Source organism: Rhinopithecus roxellana, chromosome 2, assembly GCF_007565055.1.
Source record: "Rhinopithecus roxellana isolate Shanxi Qingling chromosome 2, ASM756505v1, whole genome shotgun sequence".
NCBI lineage: Eukaryota > Metazoa > Chordata > Mammalia > Primates > Cercopithecidae > Rhinopithecus > Rhinopithecus roxellana.
In genome coordinates this window covers 170,642,914-170,660,216 of record NC_044550.1, presented here as the reverse complement: position 1 = coordinate 170,660,216, position 17,303 = coordinate 170,642,914, and the positions used below count along the sequence as shown (strand labels likewise).

Genomic DNA, 17,303 nt, shown 5'->3' with positions numbered 1-17,303 from the left:
TTAAAGAAGTGACGAACTTAGAGATAACTGGCAGACACAGCAATCAAACCTGAGTAGCTAAGTAACTGTGGAAAGGTTTTAACACCCCCAAGCTTGTACTCCTTTTATAACTTACATATTACTTAGTCTATGTAACACAGGGTTATAGTGAATAAATTATGTAAGAATGTGGAAATACTCTATAAAATTAAAAGAAATTAGCCACGCATGGTGGCACATGCTTGTAGTCCCAGCTACCTAGGAGGCTAAGATGGGAGGACTGGTTGAGTCCAGGAGATTGAATCTGCAGTAAGCTACGATGATCATGGCACAGAACTCCACCCTAGGCAACAGACTGAGACCCTATCTCAAATCTATACAGAACCAACTACATGCCTGTAAATACAGAAGACGTCTTCTGGCTTTCTGGAATTCTGGGGTGAAAACCATGGTTCTGAATATATTTATGAAGAAAATCACTTTTAAAAAAGTTGTTCTGGCAAAAAATACATGTCACATATTTCTCCTAGAACAGAATACAATGTGATAAAAATTTCTGATGTGACCAATTCTTTAAAGAGTTACTATTATTAAAAAAAAAAAAAACAATTTTTCTCCACAAAATAATTTCATCCTGTATGTCTTTTGTCTGGGTGTGTGTATTAAATTCTGTAATACTTAACAAGACATGGATGCATGATTCTGCACGTGTTTAAGATGATTTATGCCAAATGATTTATGCCAACTTGGCAAACCCATGTCATTATTGATATTAATAAGAGCCTATTGCCAGCCAAAAGTCAAACCCTAAAATACAAGTGTTAAATTGAGTCCTTACAAAAAAGCACAAGTTTTAGGCCTTTCTCAAGGACTAAAAATAGCTAAGGCTAAATACACACACACACACACACACACACACACACACAGTGCAAAAGCAAACTAATACATGACAAGATAAAAGCTTCTTTGGAACCTCAGCAACTGAGCCCTAAGCATGTTCTAATTGTAAATGGCACACCATACAATCAGGAACCCATCAGGAGACAAAATGACCTTGAATTTGTCGAGGGATTTACATTATGACCAGTAAGAATCAATATAATTGTTACATGCTTTCTAGACTGCAACACTGCAGTAAGTGTTCAAAGAGCCTTAAAAAATGTTCAAATTTCATTGACTAATATGGAACAGACTCTATGGTGAAAAGCTTGGCATCACTGTCAGGACATGCTAAGAGTAAATTTTCCCCCTCAATAACCTGCCTTCTAATATAACTTACTTTTTTTCTAATAGAACCACTTTCCCACCCCTCACCCCACCCCCAATAACTCCACTTCAGGAGTAGAATTCGCAGTACTTCATTTGCCCTACCTGAATACTGTCTGGACACAATAATGCATTTAGTTTAAACTAATTTGGATTTTTAGTCCCCAGGGAACTCTGTGGGGGTCTCCAATACAAGGACATCAACTTATTTGCTTATAAACATCCCAGCAGCACCACAGTAAGCTATCTTCAGACCCTGGATCATCAAGTCTCTCTTTAAAACTATAGAACTATAGAACCATCTCCATAAGGGCCATTTCTCTTTTTTACTGAGCAACTGATGCTCTGAATCGTATTAATTAGCAAAATGCAGGATAAACTATAGAAAAGTCAGCTATTTGTATGAACAAAATTTGTGAAAACTAAATATTTAAAAAATAATTATAGTGGTATTTTAGTAACAATCAAATCCATAAAATAACAATTGTATGTCTCAGTCAAGAAATGCAGAGAAGTTATCTACTGAAGAGTAAACTTGAATGCATGTAAAGAATTACTATAACTTTTAACTTAGTCAAATACTTGAATAAACTTCAAAAATTATCAAGAGGTAAAAATATCTACTCTCGTATTAATATATGTTGCATTCTCAACCTTTCTTGATTGCTAAAAACTTGAAATCATTCACCATTAGTACTGTAACATGTTTAAAAGGCTACTGTTTTATTAGTATCACAATCAAGTTATAAAATCTATTTTGCATAAACTAATAGAGAGAAATAAATGGCACTGCCTTATAAAAGGTACTCAAATATAAAGTTATACAGAATCACAATTTGATGGAAATTAAAATATCACATTAAATATTTTATTTGTTCAAAAACTTGCAATACTTTTATATATTTGCTTTATGCTAGCTACTATCCTTATATTAGAATAAACAGTTTAACAAAAAAAAAATCAAATACTCTGTTTTTCACAATTAGATGCAAACAGTAAGTTTAAAATTACATATGAACAGTAAAACTTCTATAGATCCCTCCTCTATAAGCTAGCCTTGTATGAAACTTTAAATTTGTGCTTAATCTGCTGCACCTCAGAATGTTCTTCCTCATAATGAAAATGATGCAGCAACTGCCAAGGAAGTCTTCCTTTACTCTCCCTAGGACTGTCCAGGGAAGCTACATCAGTGCTCGTCTCAATCTCTAAGATGAAATTGACTCAAGGTAAGGATAACATGATTTCCCAGCAAGAGGTCCTACAGCTTTGGCTGAAACACCATCACTGGATGGCAAAGTGGCATTATAGCTCTTAGTTTTGAAATACAAGCTCATGATCAGTCCTCAGAGTAAGCCTATCACCAACTGTGGCCATCATCACATATCCAGCCATTGCTGAGTCACTCTTTTCAATAAGACAAAATTCTCCTCAGCATCCTAAGGATTTAAAACACAAAAAGCAAAACAGAAACAAAAACCTTAATTTACTTCATAGGCTTAAGACAGCAAGAGCTCAGATGTGTAATTGTAGTACATATGGGCCCATATTTCTCAAAGTAGAACTCAATGAAATGAGAAGTACACAAAAGGATGCACAAACGGGACATCTTTGTTGTACACCAATTTCACTCAATGGCAAACAAACACAGCATTTTAAAAATAAAACAAATACAGATATACAAAGTACACATGATTTCAAGACAAATGAAAACCAGGCAGGCTGAGGGCCGGGCCTGGTGGCTCACGCCTGTAGTCCCAGCACTTTGGGAGGCCCAGGAGTGGGGACTGATTGAACCCAGGAGTTTAAGACCAGCCCTGGCAACATAGTGAGACCCCATGCTGTTTAAAAAAAAAAAAAAGAAAAAAATTAAGGCTCTGCCTGGAGGGTGCATTAACTTCTGCTTATTATATAAATATTTAAGACATGTATTTATCTCTCTCTATCTCTCTCTCTCTCTATATATATAGATAGATAGATAGATATTTCTGCTGATGAGGAATCAAGCTAAAATTAGGCCCACAGAGAATAAAGCACTTTCCAGTCCACAAATCAGCTTCAAAATTATATATTAAAACTATCACTTAAAATGACAAGTTTTCCCCAAAGTTCAGAATACACGTAAGGTAACATGAAAAAAATACTTTAACATGTTCTAGAGACAGGCAAAAAATAAAAGTTCAACACTATGAAGCTATGATTAGACTATTTTCTAAAAGTCAAATTTATTACACTTGATGATCTATGAAAAACTCAAAAGCGGTTTTTTTTTTAAAATATTTCTATCAATCCTTGTTTATTTACATTACACTAGGCTGGTAACTGCACATCCACTCAGTGAATTCTTTCAATTTGAGAAACATATTGTGTTCATTTCAGTTTTATCTGGCCATGTAAAAAATAATCACAATTGTGTTTCTTTATGATTTGTAATTTTTAAGTAATCATCAAAAAATTAGCAAAGATACTAGGGAAAAAAATCACAAAAGAAGTTGTGGGTGTGTTAGTCCTCAATACAGAAATAAGAAAGCAACAAATTCCGATTCTGACTAACAAGTAAATGAGGTGAGGAAAAAGTTCAGGTAAGACTTTCTTCAATATAAATAAACTGAAGAAACTTATAGCAGCTGCCACAAAAGCCTTGTACATAAGTATCTTGTATACATCAAACTTAATCCTTGACAATCGTCCCCCTAAGGGATCAAAGTAACAGCTTTAAAAAATGAAAAACTAGGATCACAAATTAAGAAAATCTTACCAAAATTCACATGCAGCTATTATGTAACCTAATACACAGCTAGGTTTAAAAGTCTACTTGACTCCACTGTCCAGGTGATTTAAACCTTTTAATAAAACTGTGCAATCTTATTTTCAAAGACTCTATTAGGACTCCCAAATCTTAAAAAATAAATAAAAGCCTAGCTGCTGTTTCAAACTGGAACCAGGATGTCTTCCCACCCCCTCAGCAAAGTATCTCAGAAATAGGGCTGAAATAATCTTGTTCCTGTCTGTGTGACAGGATCTAGATGAAGCTTCTGCCTTTAAGGAACTCACGTAGTTATACAGTGTGATCAGTGCTACCTTTTTTTTTTTCTGAGATGGAGTCACGCTCTGTTGCCCAGGCTGGAGTGCAGTGGTACGGTCTCAGCTCACTGCAACCTCCGCCTCCCAGGTTCAAGCGATTCTCCTGCCTCTGCCTCCTGAGTAGCTGGGATTATAGGTATGCGCTACCATGACCGGCTAATTTTTTTTAATTTTCAATACAGACAGAGCTTCACCATGTTGGTCAGGCTGGTCTCAAACTCCTGACCTCGTGATCTGCCCACCTTGGTCTCCCAAAATGCTGGGATTACAGGCATGAGCCGCCACGCCCGGCCACAAGAGTGCTACTGTTATTAGAGGTCTGCACAGAGTCAACATTTCCCACCTATAGACATTACTTGGTGAAGCCTTAAAGAAAATTATGGGCAGAAGGCCAAGGCACCAAAGAAAAAGTGCTTACTTTATACCAAGTGATTTAATAGGAGAAAAGACAGTACTTGGCCAACATCCTCTTTTCTTAACCCATTCTAGCGAATCTTCCATTTGCTAAGGAGGGACTACCTAGGAGAAGCAGTACCCATTCTTACTTTAGGGTCAAGAGATATGCAGAACCCTACAAACGGATATTATTTTGTTGTACAAACCTAGATCATAATCACCCACAACTTAGTCCTTTATAACTGAATGAAGTTTGCATGTCATAAATAATTCTTTCATTATTAAGTGAAATGTTTACAAAGAACATTTCTAATGTTACCTTTCTTCCAATTGCTCCATTCTGTTTTTTGGGAGGTGGAGGCTCAAAAATGCGTTGCTGCTGCTGAGGTGGAAGTGTAGAATACAATGGAATGATTTTAATGTCGCCAACTTCAGGGCCCAAATCATCAACCTCACGCTTTATTCTCTTACAGGCTTCATCAATTTCCTACAAAATAAAAGTGAGTCTAAAAACGAATACTGGAACATTTTTATGTACTATAATCACAGTTCTATGCAGTCTATTTGATGTATGCCATCTTCTTTCACTTCATGGATACCATATTTTCAATTTAGTAACCAAAACTAATTTAGCAAATTTCAACGAGATTTCCAAAACAATCCAAGAAACTTTCATTTTTGTATTCAAATGAATATATAACTGCCTTATTTGCATTCCACACCCCTTTTCTTAGAGTCGGATTTCCTAATTAATTCTCAACAAATTGTACTAAAATTGAAATTTCTCACCCAGGAATATTTAAATGCACTTATGACCTTTTCAATTTTCACAATCTAAAAGAAATTGATGTGCTAGACATTTTAAATAAGCCAATTAGGCTTTAATGTCACGTATCACTAATGCAATTATATGGAAGATTTGCTTCATTGTGCCTAATGAGAACAAACACCTTTACAGTATCAACACAGATATTTAAGAACTAGGCTAACCCAAATGTCTTAGAGCAGCTACAATTTTTTTTCTCAGAAAACTACAGTCACACATTGCTTAATGACAGGAATATGTTCTGAGAAATCTGTTAGGCGACTCTGTTGTTGTGTAAACATTCTAGTGTATTCATGAACCTAGATGGTATAGCCTATTGCTCCTAGGCTACAAACCTGAGGAGCATGTTACTTAAGTGAATACAGTAGGCAACTGTAACACAATGGGAAGTATTTGTTCATCTAAACAAAGAAAAGGCATGGTAAAAATATGGTATAAAAGATAAAAACTGCCAGGCATGGTGGCTCACGCCTGTAATCCCAGCACTTTAGGAGGCCGAGGCAGGCGGATCACCTGAGGTCGAGTGTTTGAGACCAGCCTGACCAACATGGAGAAACTCCATGTCTACTAAAAACACAAAATTAGTTGGGTGTGGTGGCACATGCCTGTAATCCCAGTTACTTGGGAGGCTGAGGTGGGAGAATCACTTGAACCAGGTAGGCAGAGGCTGCGGTGAGGCGAGATTGCGCCACTGCACTCCATCCTGGGCAACAAGAGCGAAACTCCGTCTCAAAAAAAAAAAAGGGTAAAAATCAGTACACCCGTATAGGGTATCTGCCATGAATGAAGTCTGCAGGACTGAAAGCTGCTGTGAGTGAGTACTCAGTGAATGTGATGGCCTAGGACATTCTGTACACAACTGTAGACTTTATAAACGCTGTACATTTTGGCTACACAAAATTTATTGAAAATGTATTTTCTTTTGATATATTTTTCTTTCTTCAATAAATTAACCTTAGCTTACTGCAACTTTTTAACTTTATGAACTTTAATTTTTTAACTGACTCTTTCGTAGTAACACTTAGCTTAAAACACAAACACGCTGTACAGCTGTGCAAAAGTATTTTCTCTTTATATCCTTACTCTATAAGCTTTATTCTAATTTAAAATTTTTTACTTTTTCAACTTCTTAAACTTTTTGGTTAAAAGACCCAAAACACACACTTAACCTAGACCCCCACAGGGTCAGGATCATCAATATCACTATCTTCCAACTTTACATATTAACCCACTGGAAGGTCTTCAAAGGCCAGTAACATACATAGAGCTGTCATCTCCTGTGATAACAATGTCTTCTCCTAGAATATCTCCTGAAGGACCTGCCTAAGCCTGTTTTACAGTTAACATTTTTAAGTCGAAGGAGAACACTCTAAAATAATGATAAAACATGTAGTAAATACATAAACCACTAACAATGTCCTATTATCATTATGTACTGTACGTAATTGTACATGCTATATAGTACTTTTAAACAACTGGTAGCAAAGTAGGTTTGTTTGAACTAGCATCACCACAAAGCAGTGAGTAATGTGTTGTGCTATGATGTTGCAAGGTTACGTTCAGCTCCATTATAATCTTATGGGACCAGCACCATGGCTATCTGAGAACTTTGTCTTGACCAAAATGTTATGTCGCACATGACTATATTCTAAGGCATTTGCATTCAAGAGGAGACATAATGAATATCAAGACAGAAGAAAAGAGAGAGACAGATTATGTATGACAGCTCTGGAAGAGGCAAAGGAACTTAAAAATGGAAGGCAGCACTGCAGACAAATGTATTCCAAATTTTATTGAAGTATTAATTCAATTAAACCCAGAAGTATGTAAAACGCTCACTATATACTAGGCAGCCTCTCCAATAAATGACCCAATCAGAAGCTACCCTTGTCAACAAATCGCGTTTTCCCCCCAAAGGACAATGATACTAACGGGTGAGGAAGAATTTTAGGATGTTTACTTTATATTTTTTTTAATGTCCAACTGTGTTTCTGTATCAAAAAACACAAAGTTCCTTAACACAGTAAGAACAAATAAATTACTTTTCACTTATTTCAAACACACCAGTTTTCTTAAAGGTTATCTGTCTCAAAAATCAACACAGAAAATTACTATTAAAGATTCAATGTTAACAGATCCCCCTTTGAAATCTCAAGTTTCTAATGAAAGTAGATGCTACTCATCTAAATAAAAAACGTAACAAAGCGAATAAATATTTTCTGAAAATACTGCTTTCAAATGTTGTATCTAGATTAGAATGCCCCCTGCTGGCATGCAAATAAAAAATTAAGAGTTCTCCAACTTCAAAAATATTTGAACATAATATAAAACTAGGCTTCCAACATTTAAGAGTATCTGCAATTTTAATTTTACTGTATATATATGAAAAATAAATGGTCAGAAATCACAAAATATCCAGATTTCACACATTAAAAATTAAGTGCTTAAATTAGACATTTGCTTTGTGATTCCAATATTTTAAAATGACAATTCCAACTTTGCTGGAAATTAGATTACCCAATCTGCTAGGAATGCATGGAGCTAAAACAAAATGATGACTATGTAGGATATAAAGGCATCTCTAAAATGTGGAAGAAATCCCGTAACACTTACGTTTTTAGATAAAGTCCTAAACAGTTTTAAAACTTGCAATAAAAATTTTCCCTAAGGTTTGCCAAACTTACAAAAAGTCAACACTATCAGCTGAGAATGCCACAAAACTTATCTGCATTCATCAGAATATAAACACAAATAGGTAGAGGAGGAAAAGGAAGTTTCACTGTCCCAACAGCAGCCATCTGCTTAGTCATCAGCAATACTAAGAATAAAGACAGTTCAGGAGTTCTTTATTTGAGGAAAGATTTTTAACTCCAAAAGCAGCAGTATGTTAGTAAATTAATCTAGACCTTACCACTTAACTCACTGCATGTTGAAAAAGAATTTTACTAAGAAAAATTAAAGACAAAAAATTATTTAATTACAATCACTCTTATCTAATTCCTATCTAGGCAACACTTTAAACTGTTCTCTCTCCCTCCCAAATTAACTTAGGTGACTACAGAAGCACTTTTATTTAGGTGGTCAGAATATGTTCTTAAAAACCGGTTTTAAAATTTTATAAGATTACTCAATTTCATGGAGGCTATTCAGATTTATGAAGAAAGGAGTACTGATTTCACAGTACCATTTAACTTACCAAATAAAAATAACAAAGGTTCACAAAAATGAGAAGGTAATATTTACTTTAGAACAGCTCTACTACTAAACACAACAAATGAAATGTAAACAAAACGTTAGGTTTTCTGCTACCTTCTCCCCACAACTCTACAAATTCAAGACTGGGAACCTAAAGATAATTTAAAGAAGCAATGGTATGCATATAAACAGTTGACAACTAGAGTGGCATTTTATTTCATGAAAGACTTACACTCTAGCACGCATCTGAAAACCCTTCAGCTTTTTACTCCCTTCCATTCCCCAGCTGTGGGATTCACAGTTTAAAAATACTGCACAAAGCTGTCTCAGAGAAAAACCTTTCAGGTCCTTAACCATGGAGGCCATTTGATATTTGATAGAATCTCAATAAGCTTATGTTATCTGAGTATGATGACGACTTTAAATATTGATTTAAAAAGTAAAAATATGGCTGGGCGCAGTGGTTCACGCCTGTAATACCAGCACTTTTGGGAGGCCGAGGCAGGGACAACAAGAGCAAAACTCCATGTCAAAAATAATAAAAATAAAAATATACTATGCACTTTGGAGGAAGTGAGAAACTAGAGAGACCAGACACAGGAGGACAAAATGATTATCCCAACAGTCTCAATACCACCATTACAGCACAAATGCTGTTTATATGCCATCAGAAAAGCATTTTGGGGCCGGGTGTGGTGGCTTGCACCTATGATCCCAGCACTTTGGGAGCCTAAGAAGGGCAGATCACCTGAGGTCCAGGGTTCAAGACTAGCCTGGCCAACATAGTGAAACCCTGTCTCTATTGAAAATAAAAAAATTAGCCAGGCGTGATGGTGGGCACTTGTGATCCCAGCTACTTGGGAGGCTGAGGCAAGAGAATCACTTGAACCCGGGAGGCAGAGGTTGCAGTGAGCTGATAATCATGCCACTGCACCCCAACCTGGGTGACAGAGAAAGACTCTGTCCTCCCTCTCCACCCCAAAAAAGAAAAAGAAAAACCCTTTCGTAAAAGCCTTTTTAAAACTCGGTATTATCCAAATAGCTTCTGAATTTATTTAGCCATTCAAGAATTCCAAAGCACACCTATAAACACCCTATTGAAAATAAGCTTAGAAATACTACATCTGAGAATACAATTTTAAATGAAGTAAATTCTAACTAAGAACTTTTAGTCATCCTTCCCAACCTTCATGAGCATATGGGAAGACAAAACCAAACTGAAGTGTTTTGATGATGAATAGGCACCCAAGTTCACTCACAAGCTAAATAACTGTATGAGGATAACCTGATTTCAAAGCAGCTATGATGCAAATTCATGCCTCAGCATAATACCACTTGTATCCCAGGGATCTCCTAACCTGCAATTGCAAAATCTTAAAATTCCAAAGGCATTTAACACTCTTAAAATAATTAACTATAACACAAACTCTAGTGGTATATAAAAGTATTCCTATAGTATACAGATAAAGGGGGTTATATATTTTACATATTAATATAATCAGGTTGAAGAACATTGAAATAAAAAAAATGATTAACATGCCATGTTCTTATGATTAAAGTTGCTGCATATTAGAAACAGTATGTCAAAAGTTAAATAATGAAGAAAATTAAAACAATACCTCTTGACCAGTTAAGAAAAGAAGAAGATCTCCCTCTTCCTCTTCACACATATGAATCTGGATAACTGTTCGAATTGCTGCTTCAAGATAATCTCTCTCTGGCTCTGGAGTATAAAAGATCTCAACAGGATGTGTACGCCCAGGAATAGTTAAGAGAGGACAGTTATCAAAGTAAATCTGGAATTTTCCTGCATCTAGAGTAGCGCTCATAACTATAACCTGAAAGAAAACAGTAAATTACTTGAAGCTGTCTTCAAGGGTTCTTATGTGGTCTTAAAGTATAGCAATATTCACTATTCTACGTATATATCAGCTATTAAAAAGCCCATGAAAACCTTCAAATAAACTGTAAATGAAAAATCAAATACATAATGGCTGAACTATAGTAAAAGTTATTTACATTTTTAAAAACTTAGAAAGAAAACAATAAATGCATAAACTACAGTATTTCTTCATAAAATACCTTAAAAATCAGATTTTATAAAATTATATGTAATTCAGATTGGTAAAAGAAAACATTAATACATAGGATAATTACTGCTACCATTATTAAAACTTTGCAAATAGGGAAAAACAGAAAGAAAATGCAAAAAAAAAAAAAAAAAACAAATAACAAAAAACCAAAACCAAACCTCAGTGGACCAGATATAAAAAGAAGGTTCCTCCATAAAATGTTTCACTAGAGTTCTTAATTTCTACTTTCAGGTTCTCACTAAAACCTTGGTAGCACAGTAAGTTTAATAAATAATGACAGTACTCACATTATGCTTTAAATATATTTTTTAAAGCACTGATCTAATTTTTATAAACAAAAACATGCTCAGGCCTCAATTTTTTTTCTAAAGACCCAGAATCTTTCTTGCCAGTGCTGAACCCTTGTTTGTTTGTTTCTGAGATAGAGTCTCGCTCTGTTGCCAGGCTACGAACCCTTCTATAACACACATATCAACAAGGGATGAGTCTACATTCTAATGAATAGTAAACACACACAACACAGCAAAAAGGTGAACTTCATAGACTTTGGGGGACAAAAATGTCAGAAAATAGTTTTAGGCCCTTAATCAACATAGTAACAGTGGCCAAGGTACATGTGGTATGGAGAAAAGAAGTAATACACTAGGGTAAGCGACTACATTTCTAAGGAGCTGCCTGTCCTATGTATAGTTATTTCCACTCTCCAACACTGTAAGTTACAATGGGTGTTTGTGATGAGACAAGGACATGGATCTGAGGGACAAAGATTTGATCCTTAAGTAAAGGGGGCCTCTGTACTTAATGAAGGGTAGAGTGAGTAGCGCAGTTACACACATATGTTATGAGATTATAAAAGAACTAGGTGGGTAAGAAATTGAGAAGATTTGGCTTAAAAATGCACTACTAAAAAGGGGGAGAAATATACTTAAAGTCTAAAATGAAGACATAGCAAAGCAGAAACAAAACAAGAAGGTACTTACTAGTTCCTTCTTTTACAGGTGATTTCTTACAGTTGGTTATTGATCAGTATGTATTCCCCATTTTTATGTCCACATACACACATATATAATTAAATGGAGAGAAGAAATTACTTCACCTTTAAATCTGATCTCTGTCTTACAACTTCCTTCAGAACACCCATTAGAATATCTGTAGCCAGTGTCCTCTCATGAGCCTCATCAAGAATTATTACACCATAACGCTCCAGGAGGGGATCATTCATAGCTTCACGAAGTAACATCCCATCAGTCATATACCTATATTCCAAAGAACATGTTGGTTAAAGGTTCCTTTAGGTCATTTTAAAACCAAACTTCGTGACAAAAATGAAATGCAAAGACATTAGGTAAATTAAAAATAAACTTCTGCCCCAAACAAATGTGCTACTGTTTCATGATCAATTGCAAAATTAAGTTTCAAGAAAATCTTTTTTAAGAGTATACAACCAACACGATACGCATTATCAATTCTTGAAAAATATAATACTGAAATGTACTGGGAAGACTTGATATGACCGATTATGGAACATAACGATCACACGGTTTCACACAAATGCCAAGGCAAAATTCATCATTTTCAATTTCTTAAACCTTTTAAAAACATACAAAAATTCAACATACAAAACAAACTAATAAACCATTTTAAGTTGCTTCATGTCACACTACTAAAATGTTACCACATGCAAATAAACATTTTTTGTTAAGCCTTAACAATTCCTTACTTAATAAGCTAACAACAGGCTCTCAGTTCAAAAGGGCTGACAGCACGTGAGTCTGCCATCCTCCTCCCACCCCAAAGAAATAATCTTAACGCACAGAAGGAATTTATTAATAAAAGAAGTGAGATTGAGGGGCAGCATCTACACTAAAGAAATGCTGATACCTAAACTGGAAGATAAAAAACAAATGATGTCAGATTGATCAATGAACCAAAAAGGGAAACCAGGCTTAGTTAGGGATGGCTCAAGTGAAGGCAGCTAATATGGACTCCAGTTATCACAAGAGAGGTGCCACGTAAGAATGAAGGCAATGAGATCAAGGGTCAAGGTTGTATAACTTTGTAGGGGTCGGCTATCTCCTGTCCATTCCACTCTGGTTACTGCTGTCACTATGAAAAAAATATATTTTCCTTTTGGCACCTGGACAAAACACAGTATGCCTTTAGATGCTTAAGTCACAGCTCATTCAGTCAGATTAAAAACCCATTATTTTATTTACAGATTTTAAAATGGTATTAAAAATCTGAAGCCATCATTTATGATTTCACCATTTTGGCTCTTTTTATAATTAGTCTAACCGAATCTTTCATGGACCAACTGGATATTTTTAGCTAATGCCATCTGTTGGAGCATTAAGTTCAGCAAACTGATAGTATACCACAAAAAGAAGTGAATTCTCTTTATTTCACCTAAACTTAATTCTAAATTTAATAAGCTTTTGGCAAACAAATCCATCTTAACTCATTTATATGCTTTATGCTTCTTGTCCTTGGTCATATTTTTAAAAATAAACTACCACATTTCTGGGAGGGACAAACAGCATTAACTATAAGGTTGTTTTATGTAAGACCAGGAAAGAAAAAACTGCCAATTAAACTATGACTCAGTGCCTTAAAAACAGTAAAGCATAGTGTATGAATCAGCAACACTATAGCCAGTAGCTGCTTTGAAATTTCTTTGATCTGAGGACATTTGGTAATTTTTCCTGTCTTTCGATATATCACAGACAAGAGATAGGCAATACTCTTGTACATGATCTTAGTAGCAGTACATTACAGCTTCCTCTATTTTGAGTTAACTCTCTTAGCTTCAATAGAGCTGTCTGTTGATTTGCAGGGCAAAACAAAATGGATTGGTTACTCTTCCAACATTTGCTCAAATACTAGCATATTCACACCCTATTGCTCCATTTCCCAGTCTCTTGATACTCAGTACTCATTTCAACATGGAATCATACTGTAATATTTAATATTTTTGAAGGCATTTAAATTAGCAAATCCTCTCAGTATATACAGACCCAACAATTCACATTCTTTGAGGTGAAAATATGTACAGCTAGATCAAGTTCAAGCATTCACAGGCAATAATTACCAAACTGCCACCAACTACAAGACCTCAGTAGATTGTAAGATACATTGTAACTTCAGACAATAAAAACTTGAGAACAAAGTCACAGAAATGACAAAATATGGCTTTAAGTTGAAAACTTCTTAAAAGCGGTTTTAAAAGTCACCTTCTTTATTTTGATCCTTTTTCTCCTCACATTCCTCAAGCTTTAACCAATCACAACAATATGGAGCAGAGCTAACCAACAGACATTCCTTTTTATTTTTCTAAGGGAAGAAATGTTACAGATGGCAGACTAAAAATACTATGTTAGATTAATGGAAATATTTTATTGTGCTTTATTAACTATGCATATTGCAAGTAATAAGTTAAATGGCCAAAACTTCTGTCATCCAGACAATTCTGAATGGTTCCTCACCACTGACCATCACCCAGTGATCCCATTCCATGAGGTGCTGCACTTAATTACTTCTTGCATCACCAGTTAATATGGGATATTGCTGTTTGTGCAATGAAGAATTTCAAGAAAAATGAAATTTTAAAATTTGGAAGGTCTCAAGAATACAGTCAAACTTACTTCTTTCCCAGTGAAGAAAACGAAAAAATCATAGTTAACTTTTACAGATTCCCAAAACCAGTTACTAAGACTAGGTATCACTGTACTGATTCTCAGTCCTAAGTCTCTACTACATTAACACACTCTCCACAAAGTCCCAGATAAAGGAATACACTGTATATACAAATTTAATAGCAAAAAAAGGTATTTGAAAGATATGCCCAGGTCCTAACCTGTTACTTACCAATGTGACATTATTCAGAAATAGGGTCTTTGCAGAAGTAATTATGAATTTCAGAAAAGATCACCCTGAATTTCGAGTGGGCCCTAAATCCAATGATCAGTATCCTTATAAAATGTAGAGAGGGAGATTTGAATACAAAGGGAAAGCCATGTGAAGATGAAGACAGAGACTGTGGTTATAAAGCTACAAGCCAAGGAATGCCAAAGACTGTTAGCCACCACCAAAAGCTAGGAGAGAATCCTGAAAGACTGTTGCCCCTTAGAGCCTCCAGTTGGAACTAGCCTGCCAACATGCTGTTTTTGAACTTCTGACCTTCAGAATTGTGAGTGAATGAATGTTAATTTTAAGCTATTTTTTTTAAAAAAATAGAAACAGTACCTGATGATTTGCTATATTGTTAAATGCATGAAACCCTCTGCTTAACAACAAAAAACTAGCTTGACACAGAACTCAGGAAAGGCAGAACCAGGTACTGGAGATAAAAACTATAGTCCTTGGCCGGGCGCGGTAGCTCAAGCCTGTAATCCCAGCACTTTGGGAGGCCGAGATGGGCGGATCACGAGGTCAGGAGCTCGAGACCATCCAGGCTAACACGGTGAAGCCCCGTCTCTACTAAAAAATACAAAAAACTAGCCAGGCAAAGTGACGGGCACCTGTAGTCCCAGCTACTCAGGAGGCTGAGGCAGGAGAATGGCGTAAACCCGGGAAGTGAGCTGAGATCTGGCCACTGCACTCCAGCCTGGGTGACAAAACGAGACTCCGTCTCAAAAAAAAAAAAAAAAAAAAAAAAAAAAAAAAAAAAAAAAAACTATAGTCCATTTTCCTTTATGTAAGCGTCAAGTTTTACTACCTTTCTTAGTAGTAATGAAATATTTATCCAGGCTAAGGAGTGAGTCACAAGAGTAAAATTTTAAGTTTGAAGTTTCAATAACGAATTAATAAAAATGCCACAGGATAGTCAAACTCTACACTTTACTGGGTGCCTTACCATCTACACTGTTTTCCGACTGTTTTAGGGCAGAGACTCCCTTAAAAAGTTATTAGCATCACCTGGGAACTAATAAGAACTACAAAACTTGAGTCTCTCACCTCAGATCTACTTAATCAGCAATTTGGAAGGTGGGGCATAGCAATCTGTGTTCTAACAAGTTTTCAAGTGATTCTGATGATTGCTAAAGTTTAAGAAACACTAGTCTAAATCAAACAAGAAGCAGATTACCTAAAGTAGATGCCTAAAGTAGCAAAAACATCCTTGGAGTATGTAACAGTTCAGCTTTTCAATTGTGACTGCCTAATAAAATATACCAAAAACCCAATGTACTGTATAGTATCAACCCAGCTTAAGTAATTTTTTGCAACAGATACATGTAGATGGTGTAGTATAACTATAAGCCAACTGCCAACTATGATCTCGGCAAGATGACGACACCTAACACATCACTAATTTTGATTTGAACAAACCATGGTAAAACATTACATCCTGCATATATATTACTTATTTATATTTTTGTATTTATACATGTATGTGTATATATATGTGTGTATATATATATTTTATGAAACATTGCAAAAAATTATAAACTAAGCCTCAGAAAGGCAAAAAATCATTTTTCTAAAATGAAAACCAGAAATCCCTACCTCAAACCTTATGATCCCTCCCAGCAAAATTCCAGCTTGGTTAAATGTTTAAAACAAAAACAAAATAGTAAAATACATGGATTAAATTATTTAAAACAATATTGGGCAGGGTATGATGCAAAACCTGGACATCATAAAGATGGTTAATTCAATACGTGTACAAAATTCAAGTCTCTGTGTTTTATGAAGTGTTATAAAGCAAAGAAACAGATGACAAACTGGGCAAAAATTGCAACTTATATCCAAAGTGCTAACTCCATTATAAGCTCCTACAAATCAATAAGAAAAAGGCCAACCCACTACAGAAAGATGGGCAAAGCATGAGGAGACACCTAATTCTATCAATTTTATAATACTGCACATTTGGTCAAATTTAAATTCTCTGAAACTGAGATGAATTTTAAAATAGCACCTTAAAAACAGCTGTCAACTACGTAGAAATCCTGAGAAGATGAAAAAAGCACCAGTCTCCGATTCCAAAAAGAAATACAAATGGCTAATATACAAAGATGTTCAATTTCACAGAAAATAAATGCAAATTAAAACCATAAAGAGATCCCATTTTTCACTTACAAGATTGACAAAGATAAAAAGTTTTATAATGCTGAGTTGGCAAGGGTAAAGAAACAGATGCTCATTTGCTCATTCCTTACTGGTAGGAGTATATAAAAATCTCCATGAAGGGCAATCTGCCAAAAGCTGGTAAAATTCAAGTATACTCTATGACCCAAAGAATTTTCCTTGTAAGGAATTTATTTCACAGAAGTGTGTGTGTGAAAAAAATGTGTGTGCAAGTTTGTAAGAGGATACTGAGGACAGCAAATGTTTCTAACAGCAAAAACTGCAAGTAAGAGTTTCCATCAATAGAATTTGTTAAATAAGGTACAATCATAAATGCTATGCAGCCATTAAAAATAAAGCAACTTAAAACCACAATGAGATACCATCTTATACCAGTCAGCATG

At 35.3% G+C, this 17,303-nt stretch overlaps 1 protein-coding gene across 1 annotated transcript in view; it reads right to left on the bottom strand.

Moving 5' to 3' along the window:
• DHX15 (DEAH-box helicase 15) overlaps nt 1–17,303 on the bottom strand; it is a 58,132-nt gene that overhangs the window by 17,513 nt on the left and 23,316 nt on the right. Inside the window, exons 4-6 of the mRNA XM_010362990.2 lie at nt 11,933–12,092; nt 10,363–10,581; nt 5,042–5,209 (exon numbers count right to left, since the gene is read on the bottom strand). Coding sequence (XP_010361292.1) covers nt 5,042–5,209; nt 10,363–10,581; nt 11,933–12,092 — 547 coding nt within the window. The remainder of the gene's footprint in view (nt 1–5,041; nt 5,210–10,362; nt 10,582–11,932; nt 12,093–17,303) is intronic.